An 18,209-nucleotide genomic window follows, 5' to 3' on the forward strand; every position below is an offset into this window, starting at 1 on the left:
GGGGAAGTGGGTCTGCTTTTAACCCAGATTGCCCCCACCTGCCCAGGTGACCTGGAGGAGGACATCATTCCAGAAGAAGACATCGTTTCCAGAAGCCAGTTCCCTGAGAGTTGGCTGTGGACAATTGAGGAGTTAAAGGAGCCAGAGAAAAATGGGTAAGGCTGGGCCCCCCTCATTCCAACCCACCCCCAGGCGCTTCCATACTCAGGACCAGAACATTTAATTTGCATGCCCCCCAACCTCCTCTGTTGTCTGGGATCATAGTGCAACTCCACAACCCAACCTGGAAAAACCAAGAGGTGCCCACACATGCGCCCTCCAACCGGTCCCTTTGGAGCCCCTCATTACCTGCTCTCCCCTCCACCACATCTTCTCCTAAGGCCCCCATTTCTCCTCCATCTAGAATCTCCTCCAAGACCATAAAGGTGTTTCTGAAAGACTCCATCACCACCTGGGAGATCATGGCTGTGAGCTTGTCCGACAGGAAAGGTGAGATGGTGGTTTCGCAGCCCCAGGGCCCTGGGCATTTTCTGTTTCTCATCCATCCCAAAGCTCCTCTGCTTCTTGGTGGCGACGCTCTGCCCCCTGGTTACTGGGTGGGGTGGGTGCATCAGAGTCTAGATGTGGGTGTCAGTGCTTTTTATTTTATTTTTTTAAATATGTTCTTGATTTTTTAAAGAGAGAGGAAGGGAGAGAGACCAGAAACACTGATGAGAGAGAAACATCAACATTAGCTGGCTGCCTCCTGCATGTCTCCTGTTGGGGACTGAGCTCAAACCCAAGCATGTTTCCTCAATGGGAATCGAACCAGTGACCTCGTGGTGCATGGGTTGATGCTCAAACCCTGCGCCATGCCAGCTGGGCAATGCTTTTTATTTTTTAAATTGATTTTATTTTTAGAGCAGTTTTAGTTTCATGGCAAAATTGAGCAGAAAGGCCCTGGCCAGTTTGGCTCAGTTGGGTGGAGTGTCGTCCTGTACACCAAAAGGTGGCAGGTTCGATTCCTGGTCAGGACACATACCCAGGTTTCAGGCAATTGAGGCCTGTGCTCGAGGCAACCAATCAAAGTGTCTCTCTGACAACAATGTTTCTCTCTCTCTCTCTCCTTCTTCCTTCCATTCCCTCTAAAAATCAGTGGGAAAAAATATCCTCGGGTGACGATGAACAAAAACAAAAAATATTCTATTAAAAAAATGGAGCAAAGCTCTAGCTGGTTTTGCTTAGTGGATAGAGCATTGGGCTGCAGACTGAAGGGTCCCTAGTTCGATTCCAGACAAGGGAGCATGCCCAGGTTTCAGGCTTGATCCCCAGTAGGGGGCATACAGGAGAAAGCTGATCAATGATTATCTCTCATCATTGATGTTTCTATCTCTCTCTCCCTCTCTTCTCCTCTCTGAAGTCAATAAAAATATAAATATTAAAAAATCTTGAGCAAAAACTACAGAGATTTCTTATATACTCTCTGCCATCCCCCCTCCCCTGCACAGCCGCCCCCACTGTCAACATCCCCCACTAGAGTGGTGCATTTGTTATAGTCAATTGTGAAACCCCCAAGTTCATAGCTGACAGTAGGAATTCACTCTTGATGTTGTACATTCTATGCGTTTGGTCTAATGTTTTATGACATGAGTCTACCATTGTAGTATCATACAGAATAATTTGCAACCACAAAAACTTTTAAGGAGGTGCTGTCGACATGATAGTGGGTTAAGTGATTAAGAAAAAGGAGGAAGCAGGATGAAATGGGGGATTGAAACATCGGTGGTCAGATTGTGAAGTGTGACAAAGGTGGACCAATCCCCGGTCACCCACAGCTGGAGTGAGACCTGAGGAGCTCTAGCTAAATGGGGATGGTTTACAGCAGGGCCAGGAAGGGTGAGAGAAGGAAGGCCCCGACTTTTAGTACAAAATATAAGTGGGTGGCAAAAAGTCAGCATCAAGATAAATAATATCTCACTGCAATAGTTTTCAAAATAAAAGTGAGTACAAAAAAAATCTATGGTGAACAAAATATCCAAATTTTAAACAGAGACCAGAGCCAGGGCAGGTTCTATGTATAATTTAAAGGTTAAATTTGTTAAAAAATATTAAAACATTAAAAGGCAGGTGTATTAAAACTCATTATATTAAATGTAAGTATTTTATTTATACCACAGTCAGAATTTATTATACTGTATTAATCATTTTGTTAAGTTATAATATATAATAAATTAAGCTTTATTATCATTTTACTTTCCCGACTTCAAGATTTTAAAATTCTGCTTCTTTGCTTATCTCATTTTTATTTGAAGGAATTGAAATTTCTGCCAATTTCTTTTATTTAAGAAAAATATATTTTTATTGATTTGAGAGAGAGAGAGAGGAAGGGGAGGGAGGGAGAAAGAGAGAGAGAGAGAGAGAGAGAGAGAGAGAGAGAGAGAGAGAGAGAGAGAGACATCCCTGAAAGGAAAACATGGGCCATGTTTTCATCCTGCACTCCCCCTGCTCAAACATCCTGCACGCCCCCTACTGGGGATGGAGCTCAAAACCTGGGTATTTACACAGGGGCACATAATTTCCTTTTGCCTGGGACTCCAGTATGACTCAGCACAAGCCACTGTGTGGCCTTAATCAAGTTACTCAACCTCTCTGTGCTCCTCCATAAAATGGACATGATAGAAATACCATGTACTCAAAGCATTTTTGGGAGAATTGTTATGAGTTAATACAGGTAAAGCCCTTATATTAGTGCCTTGAAAAAAAGGAAGGAAGGAAGGAAGAGGGAAGGAAGGAAAGAAGAAAGGAATAAAGGAAGGAAGGAAGATAAAGGAAGAAGGAAGAGGAAGGAAGGAAGGAAGGAAGGAAGGAAGGAGGAAGGAAGAAAAGAAGAAAGGAAGGAAAGAGGAAGGAAGGAAGGAAGGAGGAAGGAAGAAAAGAAGAAAGGAAGGAAAGAGGAAGGAAGGAAGGAAGGAGGAAGGAAGAAAAGAAGAAAGGAAGGAAAGAGGAAGGAAGGAAGGAAGGAAGGAAGGAAGGAAGGAAGATAAAGGAAGGAAGGAAGGAAGGAAAGAAAAAAGAAAGGAAGGAGGGAAGAAAGGAAGGAAGATAAGGAAGGAAGGGAGGAAGGAGGAAGGAAGGAAGGAAGGAAGAAGGAAGAAAGAAAGGAAGGAAGGAAGGAAGGAAGGAAGGAAGGAAGGAAGGAAGGGAAAGATTTAATGTGGGATGGTGTTTTATTTTCTATTTCTGGTAGCCCCATGAAAAAGAAGTATGATGAAACTGATTTCAGGAATACATTTTATTTCACCCAAATATATCCAAAATGTTATAATTCCCACATTTTATAAAAATTTGCAAAACCACTATCACACTAATAATAATGTTAAAACAATAAATTCATTACTATTTAAGTAAAGCTTATTTTTAAAAATATGTTTTTATTGATTTCAGAGAGAGGTAGGGAGAGGGAGAAAGAGCTAGACACATCCATGAGAGAGAATCATCAATTGGATGCCTCCTGACGCCCCCTCCTGGGGATCAAGCCCGCAACCTGGGCATGTGCCCTGACTGGAAATGCAACCATGATCTCCTGGTTCATGGGTTGACACTCAACCACTGAGCAACATTGGCCAGGGTAAGATATCAAAATTTTTAATGACTTACTTTACTTCTATTTGTAAGCCTTTGAATCTGGTGTGCCTTTTATACTTAGAGTGCATTTCAATTAGGAGGCAAGCTTTTCATTGGAAACATTTATACACACACACACACACACACACACACACACACACACACATACTAGAGGCCCGGTGCACGGATTTGTGCACTGGTGGGGTACCTTGGCCTGTCCTGTGGAGATTGGGCTGAAACCAGCTCTCTCATATCCCCTGAGGGGTTCTGGATTGCAAGAGGGTGCAAGATTGGGGCCAGGGAGGGACCACAGGAGGGCTCCAAGGCATGTCTTTCCAGACCCCAGCAGCAAGCTAACCTACTGGTCAGAGCGTGGCTCAGTGGGGGGCATGCAGGAGGCAGCCTGGTGGTCAGTGCACATCATAGCGACTGGTTGAACAAATGGTCGGATACTTAGCATATTAGGCTTTTATTATATAGGATATATTTTTTAAATTTATTTCAGAGAGGAAAGGAGAGGGACAGGGAGATAGAAACATCAATGATGAGAGAGAAATCATTGATTGGCTTCCTCCTGCACACCCCCCAACTGGGGACTGAGCCTGCAACCCGGGCATGTGCCCTTGACCGGAATCAAACGTGGGACCTTTCAGTCACGGACCGAAGCTCTATCCACTGAGCCAAACCAACTAGGGCTCATTGGAAACATTTTGATCTCTATTTTAGGATTCATAAAATTTGCAGTTGAAAAAGCAGCTGGACATATTCAAGTTGTTCCAAACATAGTTTAAAAAGTTTTCCAATCACTAAATCAAGCATCATTTTTTGTTATGTTTTTAAGATTTTTTTTATATATATTTTATTGATTTTTTACAGAGAGGAAGGGAGAGGGACAGTGAGCTAGAAACATCGATGAGAGAGAAACATCGACCAGCTGCCTGATGAGAGAGAAACATCGACCAGCTGCCTCCTGCACACCCCCCACCGGGATGTGCCTGCAACCAATGTATATGCCCTTGACCGGAATCGAACCTGGGACCCTTCAGTCCGCAGACCGACGCTCTATCCACTGAGCCAAACAGGTTTCGGCTGTTTTTAAGATTTTTAAATCAATTTTTAGAGAGAAGGGAAGGAAGAGGTGGGGAGAGAGAGAGCGAAAGAGAGAGGTGGATGTGAGAGTGAAACACCGATTAGCAGCCTCCCGCAGTCCCCCACCAGGATGGAAATCCTCAAATGGGCATGTGCGCTGAGCAGAATTGAACCAGCAAACTTTTGGTGCACAGGACGATGCCCAACCAACTGAGCCACACTGGCCAGGGCCAAGCATCACTTTTTAAAACATGTATCTTCATTGTTGAAAGTATTACAGATGTCCGCTTTGTTTGTTTGTTTGTTTGTCTTTTCCCCATTGACCCCCTCCCCCCTGTACCCGCCCCTTCCAGGCCTTTACCACTCTATTGTCTGAGTCCATGGGCATCTTTAAAAACTCTTTTATTGTTGAAAGTATGACATCTGTCCCTTTCCCTCTGCTGTCCTCTCCCAGCCTGCCCCCATGGCATTTTTAAATCGAGATATAATTTACATTCCATAAAAGTCACCCTTGGAAAGTATATGATTTCAGTATATTCACAAGCACTGGTTTGAAAGTTTAAACCTGAGTTAACTAAAATGAAATAAAAGCAGAAATCCAGTTCCCATTCAAGCTAGCCACCTTCCAGTCCCCAGTGACCACATTGGCTTGGGGCCACCATTTTCGGGAGCACAGATGGACCCTTCAGTGAGGCTGACTCACTTTCCTCCTCCACCTCTATCTCTGAGTAAAATTCCAAAGAAATCACTAAATCCTGACAACTCCCAGCTACCACTATCATTTGTAATTCATCATCATCAACACTCTCTAGTCTATGGGCTTCTCCAAAAACAAGCTGAGCTCGGGACAGCTCCCGTGTCAGGGGTAAGCCTTGAGAGGCAGGAACTTCGGGCTGAACTTGGACCCTGTCCACCCTGCCCATCCCCTACCCCTGACACTGATGTTCTGTTCCCCTGGGCAGGCATCTGTGTGGCTGACCCCTATGAGGTGACGGTGGTGCAAGATTTCTTCATCGACCTGCGGCTGCCCTACTCTGTGGTTCGTAACGAGCAGGTGGAGATCCGAGCCGTCCTCTACAACTACCGGGAAACAGATACGCTCACGGTGGGTCCTTGGAGCAGGAGAGGCACGAGGGGAGACCTAGAGAGGGGACCATGGTGCGTGCCCCTGGCCTGATACTCTCTCCCTGGCAGGTGAGAGTAGAAATGCTCTACAATCCAGCCTTCTGCAGCTTGGCCACTGCCAAGAAGCGTCACCTGCAGACTGTATACATCCCTCCCAAGTCCTCGCTGGCCGTGCCTTATGTCATTGTGCCCCTGAAGACTGGCCTGCAGGAGGTAGAGGTCAAGGCCACTGTCCATCGGTTCTTCATCACCGATGGTGTAAGGAAGACTCTGAAGGTCGTGGTGAGTCCTTGGGGCACCTGCTGCCTCTTGTCCTTCAGGAGGGACTCTTGCTCTCCCTGTGCTGTCAACTCAGTTTTGAGCCCCAGGCTCTGAGACACTAATACTGTCCGTGTTCAGCTTAGGAAAGTTAGGAGCCCAGAGGTGTGAAAGCAGGGCCGTGTGAGGCAGCGGAGACATTCTGCACATAAAGTTCTAAGGGGGTGCCCAAACCTCAGCAATAAAGATAAAAAGTTGTTTTCCTTAAAATATATTTTAATATCAAATATGATTTTTTTAAACACATTTCAGTATAGGAGTTTTGTTTTGACTTTAAAATTTTTGGGGAAACATATTTCACAGACCAAATTTTGTAAAGCAATAATATAGGATATAGGCAAGTTCTACTTTTGGAAATGTATGTTTTTATTGATTTCAGAGAGAGGAAGGGAGAGGGAGAAAGAGAGAATCATCAATGATGAGAATAATTGATTGGCTGCCTCTTGCACGCTCTCTACTGGGGATCCAGCCTGCAACACAGCCATGTGTCCTAACCTGGAATGGAACCCTGACCTCCTGCTTCATGTGTCAACACTCAAACACTGAGTCACACCAATCAGGCAGCAAAGTTCTGTTTTTACCAGTGATTTTATAATTTTTAAATTTTTGAGTTTATTGAGCTAAGTGGACTAACATGTGTTGGGGAACAAGATCTCAAATGTTCCATTACCTGTGAATTTTAGCCTTAAAATACACATTAACAGTTACATTACTACTGTTTCCCACAGTTTGAAACACTTTCAAATATAATAAGAGAAGAGATAGGATCATCAGTAAAAGGCTTTTGTCTTTTTTTTCCTCTTGTGAATATTTTTATCACTATTTTTTTTATTGTTTAAAGTATTACATATGTCTCCTTTTCCCCCAATTAACCCTCCCACCACACCCACCCCCCAGGACAAGCCCCCACCGCCCCAGTGTCCGTGTCCATTGGTTATGCTAATATACATGCATACAAGTCCTTTGGTTGATCGCTTACCCACCCCCTCCCCTGCCTTCTCTCTGAGGTTGGACTGTCTGTTCGGGGTTACATAGTCTCTGGATCTATTTTTGTCCATCAGTTTATGTTGTTCATTATATCCCACATACGAATGAGATCATGTGATATTTATCTTTCATCTATGTGAGAGTAATATATACATCGGCTAATTTTTGTGTGCCCTCCACCTGGAATCAAGCCTGGAACCTGGGCATGTGCCCTGACCTGGAATCAAACCAGCAACCTTTCTATGTAAGGGACAAGCCCAACCAACTGAGCCACACCGGCCAAGGCCCGTTTCCCCATCTTTAAAATGGGAATGATAATAGCAGTACCCTAAACAAGTTAATCCGAGTAAAGAAAGCTTCTAGGCACATAGGAAGATTTCTAAAGGCTTTGCTGTTTTATTATTATTAGTTGACAATATTGTTATTAAATCATACCACAGTATGAGGTAGATGTTTGTATTGCCTCCTCCCTAAAAGGAAGGAAGCTGAGACACAGAGGGGTTAAGTAACTAGCTCCCAGTCACACAGCTAAGACTGGCAGATGCCATCTAGGCTACAGTAATCCCCAGAACAGTGCCCTGCTGACCAGCTGTGTCTCTGTCTGTCCTTTTATTCACCCAACTCCCCCTTCCCTCAACACTGTCCAGCCTGAAGGAATCAGAATGAACAAAACTGTGGCCGTTGAGACACTGGATCCACAGCACCTGGGCCAGAGTGAGTCAGCGCAGGAGTGGAGGTGAGGCCTGGGTGGTGTGCAGGGTCTGGTGAAAGGAGGCTGGTGCCAAGGGTGTCTCCCATTCCACCACAGACGGTGTGCAGCGAGTGGAGGTCGAGGCTGCAGACCTCAGTGACCAAGTCCCTGACACAGAGTCGGAAACCAAGATCCTCCTGCAGGGTGAGATGTCCTTGGTCCAACCCCATGGGGCCCGGGAAGGTGTGGGAGCCATGACCCCAAAGAGGGCACCTGGTTCCATTGACTTCTGGGAATATTGAACCATGGCGCCTCTCTCCTTCTTGTGTGCTAGAACAGCCTCTCCTTGGTGTGTTCGCAGAAGGCTCCAGGCAGTTCTTAGCTTCTGCTGGTAAAGAAGCTTAAATGAGAAGTGATAGAGCTCAAGAACAGAAATTCTGGAACTAATTGCCCAGGATAGAGGACTGGGGCGAGAAGGCACAGGAAGGAGCCAGCAAAGCACCTTGCACCCTCTGTCTGAGCTCTTAGGTTTGGGGTAGAGACTCTTGGTATCCTGATCTGTGATGAAGGCAAATAGTGGTGCCTGTTTCGAAGGGTTGTTGCGAAAGTTAAATGAGATACTACATAGTGTTCTCTTAGAAGAGAGCTTGGCAAATGGCATTAAGCCTGATAGACATATTCATGACCATTGGTCCTGGAATTATGTTACCACTGGTGGAGCATGAGGACCTGGGGACAACCGCCCTGGCCCCCCGCAGTCACAAGCCTCCAGCCGCCAGCTGGCCCTGACTCCCTGACTCTTTGGCCCTGGCTGGTTGGAGCCTGGGAAGTCTGGGGCAGCCCCGACCCTCTTCACCCCACAGTGGGTCTCCTTGCCTGAACGCCATCCTTCCTCCTGGCTGCAGGGACCCCAGTGGCCCAGATGGCAGAGGACGCCATCGATGGAGAGCGTCTGAAGCACCTCATTGTGACCCCCTCGGGCTGTGGAGAGCAGAATATGATCGGTGTGACACCCACGGTCATCGCGGTGCACTACCTGGACCACACCGAGCAGTGGGACAAGTTTGGCATTGATAAGCGGCAGGAGGCCCTGGAACTCATCAAGAAGGGTATGTCCCCTTCCCCTGTTGGAGGCCCTCACTCTGAGGCCCCTCTCTGAGCTCTTTCCTCCTCTGAGGCCCCAACCCTCTGAGGCCCCACCCCCTTGATGCCACACCCCCTCTTGAGGCCCCACCCCCTTGAGGCCCCGCCCCTTCTCTGAGACCTCCTGCTCTCCCCTCTTTGAGACCCTGGTCCCTCGGAGTTCCCTCTCCCACTGAACCCCCCTGAGAGCCCTTTTCTCTCTGAACCCCCTCTCCTCTGAGAAGCCTGTCGGAGACCTGCTCTGACAGAGAACAGGGTAATCCTGAAAGTAGGAGACGGTGACGAGGAAAAAGAAAGAGAGAGAAGCAAAAGCGGGGGTCAGGAGGACCAACAACAGTGATGCTGTTGAAGGCAAGTTTATTCTCAGAGAGCAGTACATTTATATCCCAAATTTTGGCTCCCCTCCCGAACTCCCAGGCGTCCTGCTATAGGTCTGGGCAGCGAGCCACACGCACCTCCTTGTGGAGACAAAGCAATCCTTGAGACATGGACTCTCAATCCAATCTTCCTTGAGCAAAGTTCACTCCAAAAACACTTAATTTCAATATCTGTTACTATTACAGTTTGCTTAAATAACATTCATGTGACCCCTTTCCAAGGACAGGCAATCACGCAGCTGCCTTGGAATAAGAACACCAGTTAGAGACAGACCCTTTTCAAGGCCCGTCTATCCAGTGCCCTTATAGGGAGGCCCCATGAATTTTCCCACAGAAGCCCTTACCCCTCCTCTCTCTGATCCCCGCACCCTTTCAGTGTCCCTCCACCCTATAAGCTCCCCTCCCCTCCAGACATTCCTCCTGGTCCTGAGCCCTCTTTTTCCTCTCTGAACCTCACCTTCCTCCTTCACAGAATCCTTGTTCCCTCTCTAAGCCTCTCTCCTTCCTGGCATACCCACACCAGCCACTGCCTCCACTCAGCCCTCACTCCCCCAGTGACACTTCTCTCTTCCCTGCAGGGTACACGCAGCAACTGGCCTTCAGACAACCCAACAAGGCCTTTGCGGCCTTCCTGCATATGAAGTCCAGCACATGGTGAGCCTGCCCATCCTTGGCCTTGCACACACTCAGCAGGTCCTGGGTCCTGGCCTGGGGTGATCTAGGCTGGCTTCCCCCACACAGCCCTGTGCCTCTGGACCCCTCCTCCTTCAGAGTCAAGGTCCCACTAGCTGAGTGACCTACCATCACTAAGCACTGCCTACATGCAACATTGGGTCCTGAGACCTGACATGGGAAACTGGGCACCCCTGAGCAGCCCCGTCCCTCTCCGCTCCCTTTTTTGGCTGGGATGGCAGTCTCTGGATTCAGAGCCAATTGGCTCATGCTCTGTGCCCAACCCCAGGCTGACAGCCTACGTGGTCAAGGTCTTCTCTCTGGCCGCCAACCTCATCGCCATTGACTCCGAAGTCCTCTGTGGGGCTGTCAAGTGGTTGATCCTGGAGAAGCAGAGGCCTGATGGAGTCTTCCAGGAAGATGGGCCCGTGATACACCAAGAAATGATTGTAAGAGGCCGGGATTCAGGGCAGGCTGGGGGAGAGGAGTGCCTGAGTGCCCCAGCATGGACAGGAGACAGGCTCCGTCTGCCATTTGCCCAATTCCCAGCGTGGGATGGACCGAGAAATAAAGGAGCCACGATGGTCACTTCTCCTTTGCAAAAACCAGAGACCTCAGAGTCCAGTGCAAAATGGAAGTTCCCTAGCTCCCATTGCTTTGATAAAAACCTGAGAAGTCCTTAGAATTGTGGTTCTCAAACTCCGATCTCCAGGCCAACAGCATCAGCATCAGCTGCAAGTTTGTTAGAAATGGACCTTCTTGGGCTGGATCCCAGATGCATGAGTCAGAAACTTTCAGGGTGGCATCTAGGAATTGGGGTTTTAATAAGCCCTGACTCCAGGTAATGCTGACGTGTGCTCACATGAGCGAACCACGGCTTCAGCCTGACCTTTCGGGCTTCCAGCCTCACAGCCTTACCTCTCCACATTCCACTGTACTGCCTGGCACCTTGCTCCTGGACACAGGGCCTTTGCACATGCTGTTCCCACTGCCTGGCATGTTCCCACTGCCCTCTTTGAGAGTTGAGTCCTACTCACTCTTCAGATTGTGGCTCCACCTGTCATCCCTCGGGGACACCTTTCCAACTTCCCTGACATAGACACTCCCCCACTATCGATGCTCACTGCGCAGCACTCATCAGTTTGTAACGATATATCTGTTGATGAGCTGGTTGGCTCATGCCTGTCTCCCTATGAGATGGGGAGCTCCATGAGGGCTGGAGCCATCTTACCCACAGCACCAGCAACATTTACAGAATGAGTGAGTGAATGAATGACTACTAGAGTATGGCCCTCCTGTGAGACACTGGGGAGAGACCCACCCCTGCCCTGCCGCGCTGACCCTACAGGGAGCAGAGTGGTTGACATGTGGGGCACACAGGTGACCCCATCCTTACTTCCTGCTCCACATTCTAGGGTGGCTACAGGCATGCTGAGGAGAAAGATGTGTCCCTCACAGCCTTCGTTCTCATCGCGCTGCAGGAGGCTAAAGATATTTGCGAGGGACAGGTCAACGTAAGTGTGCCCTCCCTCTCCCCCGCCCTCTCCCCCTCCTCCGCAGGCACAGCCATCGTGGAGGTTCTATAATTGGCATGTGCTTTGTCCTGCGTTTTGAGAATGGGTTGCTTGAACTTTAGCTTTCCAAGTGGGGGACTCCAGGATCCCAACTTCACCAGCTGCTTCTCCCTCCTCAGGACCCAAGAAAAGAGAGGGAGGAGAGGACGGCTGTGACCTTTAAGACCAAGGGGAACACAGGTCTTTCTGATTCAAACTTGCAGATTTGAAAGAAATCATGGTAGAAAAGAGACAACTCTGGGGGAATGGGGTCAGATAGATCTAAATTTAGATCATAACTCTCACGCACTTGCCTTTCCTGGGCCTAAGTGTGTGCAAATGTAAAATGGGTATAATAATTTTTGTATTTTTTAGGACTCTCTAAGTTGTTCTAGATGTAACACACATGTGAGCTACATTATGCAAAAACACAGGGTGGGGCAAAAGTAGGTTTACTGTTGAGTATGCATAACTCAGAGTTTATTGTTGTCTTATTATTCATTAATTCTTGTATTATTTTATGTACAAACAACTATAAACCTACTTTTGCCCCACCCTGTAGATGCGGGGGGGGGGGGGGGGTAACTTTAAGAATCTAAGAATTTATCAAGTGCAAGGATGAAAGGAACCTTGGGGACTCGACCAGGGTGCTTTGTTCCTCTTTCCCGTGTCCTTCATGCCCCTTTTGCCCAATAATTCAGCTTTCCTGCCATCCAGCCTACCTGGCAGGACATAATTGCCTTCCTTGGGGAAATTCCTAGACCAAGGCTAGATCTTCCAGATTCTTAGGAAAGGATTCTGATTGGCTCAGCCTGGGTCAGGTGATCACTCCTGGATCAATGAGCTGAGACCAGAAAGTAAGTCTTCCTGGGCAAATATGACTGTTCCAATGTGGCCATGTCAGTGACAGGAAGGAGAAGGTCCTACAAAAGTCAAGGGTGGATATAGGAGAACAGAGGGCAGGCAATAGGATTAGTTTCTACTACAACATGGTGACATTTTCTCCTACAACACAGCACCTTTATAACGGAGGATGGTGTAAGCTGTGGAACTAGACTGCTGGGGTTCAAATAAAGAGCTTGCTGGAATTAGCTTGATAAAACCAATGGTTAGTATTCCAGGAATATTGCAAGTTGATGGTTGAATGCAATCATTATTAAATATTAAAGTATATAAACGTACCTTTAAATAAATTAAACTAAACACTACACATAAAAACAAAGGTAGTAGCCCTGGCCAGGTAGCTCAGTTGGTTGGAGCATCATCCCATTATGCCAAGGTGCAGTTCGATCTCCAGTTGGGGCACATACAAGAAACAACCAATGAATGTATAGCCAGGTGGAACAACAAATTGATCCCTCTTTCTCTCGCTGCCTCTCTCTCCCTAAAAATCAATTAAGAAAAAAACAACAACAAAGGTAGTAAACCCTCAAAACTCATCATTTCTTAATTATTTTACTACCTTTTATGATTATCCATGTTCTTGAGGTTATTTATGTCTGCCGTATCTATATGGTGGACATACTATATAATCTCTTCCCAATTCTACAGTCAGTGACTCCATGCTGGTAGGCTGAAATCAGCCATGGTTGTATTTACACTATAAAAATCAGCAAACTCTTTAAAGCATATCTGCCTCTGCACCTCATCTTATGGGTCTCAGTATTCTCCTCTGTGCAGTAGGGATGATGATGAAAATAAAACCTACCTCATAGGATTTTGAGATGAAATGAGTGGATATGTGACTGGCACATAGTAAGTGTTAGCTACAGTGATGATGATGATTAGATAATAGGTGGACCCAGTGGTGTGCTAACCCTGGGTGCCTATTTGGGGCATCTATTTCCCACTCTGTGTTAAGGTATGTCACACTGGTAGCTTGAAATTTGCTATGGCAGAGGTATTTACACCACAGTCACTGGCAATCAATAAACCAGCTTCCCTATCTCCCACCTCCTGCACTGACTAGACAACTGGTTATGAAATATTTACTAGCACACCACTGGTATACAGACTGCACCAGGAACATGATAGGTACTCAGTAACAGAGCAGTGCACAGTGGCTAAACTGTCTGGGGAACCCTTAAAAATAGACAGATACAAGACAAATATGTACCAAGCCAGAAACATAGTGCCCAGGAAGTGGTGATTATGTGATCCTTGCCAGCTCTCTGGGGCAGCAGTGCCCACCTGACCAGAGTACCCAATCTTTTTCTCATAGAGCCTTGGGGGCAGCATCAATAAGGCTGGAGAATTCCTTCAAGCACAATACAGGAACTTGAAGAGACCATATGCTGTGGCCATTGCTGGCTATGCCCTGGCCCAGTTGGGCAAGCTGGAGGGCCCTCTCCTCGACACATTTCTGAAAGCAGCCACAGGTGAGAGGCAGCCTGGCGGGGTAAGGAGAGATACGTGGCTGGGGGTTGAGGGTGGCCATCTTAAGCTGGGCTGCATGGCTCCAAGCTGAGCGGGGATGAGTGAAAGTCCTCATTGTAAGTGACATGAAAGGTCCATTGCATGATTCAACAAGTATTGTTGAGTACTTGCTATGACACAGGAGCAAGGACATGGGCTCTGACATCAGACAGATTCAAGTTCAAAATCAAATCACCCTCAGCCACATTCTCACTGTGTGATCTTGTACAATCCACATTGTGTATAAAACGATACCGACATCACAAGATTGGTACGAAGATTAAATGAGTGATGCAGGTAGAAGAAGGTCTAGCACATAGTAAGAGATCTAGCACTAATGTTGTTAGTGCCTTTAGTATTATTAATAACAGTAGAGGCCCGGTGCATGAAAATTCATGCACTGGAGGCGGGGTCTCTCAGCCCGGCCTGTCCCCTTTCACAGTCTGGAAGCCCTCAAGGGTGGGAGGTGACCCAGGTGATCAGGGGAAGGTGATGCCCCCATCACACCTCTGCTGCTGCCACTGCTGGCAGCGCAAGCCTTGGCCGGCCCTGGTTACCTGAGCCTCAGGCGTGCCCTGGGCAGCTGGGCAGCCGCCATCCAAGGCTTACCTTAGGCCGGCCCTGGGAGACTAGGCAGCTGACATCTGAGGTTTGCCTGCACCTTGGCTGGCCCTGCTTGCCAGATCTTCAGTGAGTGGGGAGTGCAGGAGGACCCAAGGGATCCGGCAGGGCTGAGGGGACTCTGGCAGCAGGTGCCAGGAGCGGCCGGGCTTGCCCCCCACCCCAACACCCCTGTGGATGCTGCCATCTTGTGACAGTGTGATGGTCAATTTGCATATTACCTCTTTATTATATAGGATTACCATTATTTTAAGGGTTATTAGGACTAGATAAGATAATGACACAGGAATTTTAGCACATAAGTAGCACCTCGTGAGCACTTAATCACTGGTTCAAGTGATGACACCTTATCAGGTTTATGCTCACCTCTGTAACATATCTGAGTGTGTACTGAAGTAGTTTCACACACAGAAGTTGGTGTCTTGCTGTGTAAGAAACAGCGCAGTGCGGGGGGTCCCAAGTTGGTGGACAGCTCTCCTCTATACAGTGATGCAGGGATCCAGGCTCTATCTTCTCATGGCTCTGCCACCTCAGGGCCTCGGAATCCCTTCTCTTAAAGCAGAAGGGGAAACAGGAGGACTGTGCAAGGGAGGTAGACCAGCCATGGAAGGGGCCCCATCAATTGCTCTGCACATTCTATTAGCCAGAGCTCAGTTATGTGGCCCTACCTACCTGCAAAGGCCTCTGGGAGATGTAGTCCAACTCTGTGCCCAGGAAGAGGAGGGGATGGTTCTTGGTGACTGTCTCTGTCATGAGTACTTTCTTAGGCACTTGGGACATCACAGTGAATATGGCACAGCCCCTGCCATCATGGCCCCACGTTCCAGTTGAGGAAAGAAATGAGTTAATCGATTTCTGTAGAGCATCATAGTACTGGGACAGGAGAAGCACAGGATGCTTTAAGAGACAGAAGGAAGGGTCTCACTCTGTCTTGGGTGCTATTGAAGCCACATTGTGCGGGTGGATAAGAATAACCAGGGGTAGGTGGAGGAAAAGGTGCTTCAAGACAGGAGAACAGGATATGCAAAGGCTCAGAAGTAAGAATGAACAAGGCAAACGTAGGAATCAGCTCCCATAGGTCGGAGGGTCTGCAGTTCAGAATTCAAATGGAAAAGTGAGGTTGATGAGGGAAGAGAGTAAGGCAGGAACCAGCAGACTGAAAGCCACACATGTGGGCCAGGACACCTGAACATGACGAGGTCTCATACAAGTCTTTTTTCTGAGCTTTCTCTGGACAGGGAAGTGAGCCTGGGGGTTGTTATTCTCTCTTGTAGATAAGAACCGCTGGGAGGAGCCTGGCCAGAAGCTCTACAACGTGGAGGCCACATCCTATGCTCTGTTGGCTCTGCTGCTGCTCAAAGACTTTGACTCTGTACCTCCTGTCGTGCGCTGGCTCAATGAGCAGAGATACTACGGAGGTGGCTATGGCTCCACCCAGGCAAGTGGTCCCACATTCCCCATGCAAATGCATCCTTACCTCCTCTGGCCTGACTGGCCTCCCTGATAAGATGCTGAGACCAAGAGAGGCAGTTGATTGGAATGAAGTTGAGAAATCAGGTTTTTGTTTTATTTTTGTTGCAAATTTATCTATAGATTCTAGAATAAATTCTGGATGCCCCAAGCTGTGTTCTGAGCCCTCTTTCCCTCCTGGTGTCCAAATGACGTTCTCAAGGCCCAGGTTCAGGGGTGAGCCTCTCTCTGATGAGTTCTAGACCATGTTTCCAGTTCCACCAGGCCTGCCATCTTATCCTGTTCCACTGGTGGGTTCTAGAGCAATTCTGAATTATTACCGGGAATCATCAAGTCCATCTCTCCCTCTGGCGGGTTCTAGACCATGCACTCAGTTCCACGAGGCTCCCAGTGTTATCTTGTCTCACTGTGGGTTCTAGACCATGTTCTCAGTTTTCTAGAGTATTATCAAAGCCTGCATCTCTCCCTGCTGGGTTCTAGACCATGGTTTCAGTAACCTCAAGTCTAACAACCTCAGGCTTCAGTTTGATCCCCTTTCTCTCTGGTGGCATTCTCAGATTTTTTAAAACATCCTCATCCAAAAAGATGTTTATTGATTTGAGAGAGAGAAGAAGGGAGATAGAGAAAAAACAACAACACATTGATATGAGAGAGAAACATCGATGTGTTGCTTCCCATCTGTGCCTTGACCGGGGATGGAACCTGCAAACTTTCGGTGCATGGGATGATGATTCAACCAACTGAGCCACCTGGCTAGGGCTCAGTGTCACTTTTTGGATTCTAGATTATATTCTCAGTGTCCCCAGGTTCCAATTTTATTATTTACTCACAAATATTTTCTAGATACATTCTCAGTGTCTCCAAACCCCTTTGTTAGACTATTCTCTGGATGGGTCTAGACCACATTCGCAGTGTTGCTAGAACTTCAGTCATTTTTTTTTTTTTTTTTGGTAGCAGCTGTTGGCACGTTTTCATTGTATTTATTTATTTATTATTATTTTTAAATATATATTTTTATTGTTGATAGTACTACACATATCTCCCTCCCCCTCTACCCCATTTCCTTCTCCTCCCAGCCCTTACCACCCACCCCCAAGTCTTCACTACCTTATTGCCAGTGTCCATGGGCTAGGCATATTAGACCTCCATTCTTACGCCTGCATTTTCTCATGTATCTAGACATGCTCAGTGTCTCCACACTCTTGTGTAAGCCTCTGTCCTTTGGCAAATTCTAGGAGATGTCCTCAGTGTCTAACGACTCCCAGTCTTAGCGTTGTGCCCTCTGGTCCCTTCTAGGTCACAGTCTTAGTGTCAGCAAGCCCTAGACTGAGCCTCTCTCACTGAGAGAGTTCTTGAACATGTCCTCAGTATATAACAACCCCCATTCTTATTCTCACCCCCTCTGGTGCATTTTAGGCCACAGTCTCAGTGGCCCAGCTCAAAGCTGAAACTTTTCATCCCCCAGCAGGTTCTGACTGCTTTCTTAGTCTCTCAAATCACCCTCTTTTTCTCTCATGGGTTCTAGGCCACTTTCATGGTGTTCCAAGCCTTGGCCCAATACCAGAAGGATGTCCCTGACCATGAGGATCTGAATCTGGATGTGTCCATTAACCTGCCCAGCCGCAGCTCTGCGGTCACACACCGCATCCTCTGGGAATCCGCTAGTCTCCTGCGATCAGAAACGGTACAGCTGCTTGGCCAAACCCTTGTCACTCTCATCCTCCATTCCAGTCAGAGTCTGCAGGAGGCAGGAGGGAGGGAAGGTGGTGACCATTGCAGCCGGGCGAAGGCTTGGCTCCCAACACCTTCTCTTCTCTCCCCACTCCCTGCAGACTAAGGAAAATGAGAACTTCACATTAACAGCTAAAGGGAAAGGACAAGGCACCTTGTCGGTAAGGACCAGAGCCCACCCCTGCTCACCACCTTCTCTCAGCCCTGCTGCCCCAGAGGGACCATCTCCTTCCCAAGTCAAGTGTGCTGACACCTCATCTCCCCTGCCATCGCTCCAGGTGGTGACAATGTACCAGGCCAAGACCAAAGGCGGATCCCCTTGCAAGAAGTTCAGTCTCAGGGTTAACCTACAACCAGCCCCTGAAGGTAGAAGGAATAAAGACCCTCTCTGGCACCCTTCCCCCACTGCCATTC

The 18,209-nt window shown here is 47.7% G+C and overlaps 1 protein-coding gene across 1 annotated transcript in view; it reads left to right on the forward strand.

Moving 5' to 3' along the window:
• LOC307100051 (complement C3-like) overlaps positions 1 to 18,209 on the forward strand; it is a 36,695-nt gene that overhangs the window by 13,286 nt on the left and 5,200 nt on the right. The window contains exons 18-32 of the mRNA XM_079772352.1: positions 47 to 155; positions 404 to 489; positions 5,655 to 5,797; positions 5,887 to 6,099; positions 7,770 to 7,836; positions 7,931 to 8,017; positions 8,719 to 8,922; positions 9,912 to 9,987; positions 10,295 to 10,454; positions 11,421 to 11,519; positions 13,780 to 13,936; positions 15,869 to 16,032; positions 17,590 to 17,748; positions 17,897 to 17,956; positions 18,074 to 18,161. Of these exons, the coding sequence (XP_079628478.1) occupies positions 47 to 155; positions 404 to 489; positions 5,655 to 5,797; positions 5,887 to 6,099; positions 7,770 to 7,836; positions 7,931 to 8,017; positions 8,719 to 8,922; positions 9,912 to 9,987; positions 10,295 to 10,454; positions 11,421 to 11,519; positions 13,780 to 13,936; positions 15,869 to 16,032; positions 17,590 to 17,748; positions 17,897 to 17,956; positions 18,074 to 18,161 (1,872 nt within the window). The remainder of the gene's footprint in view (positions 1 to 46; positions 156 to 403; positions 490 to 5,654; positions 5,798 to 5,886; positions 6,100 to 7,769; positions 7,837 to 7,930; positions 8,018 to 8,718; positions 8,923 to 9,911; positions 9,988 to 10,294; positions 10,455 to 11,420; positions 11,520 to 13,779; positions 13,937 to 15,868; positions 16,033 to 17,589; positions 17,749 to 17,896; positions 17,957 to 18,073; positions 18,162 to 18,209) is intronic.

This window comes from Cnephaeus nilssonii (assembly GCF_951640355.1).
Source record: "Cnephaeus nilssonii genome assembly, chromosome: 5".
Taxonomy (NCBI): Eukaryota; Metazoa; Chordata; class Mammalia; order Chiroptera; family Vespertilionidae; genus Cnephaeus; species Cnephaeus nilssonii.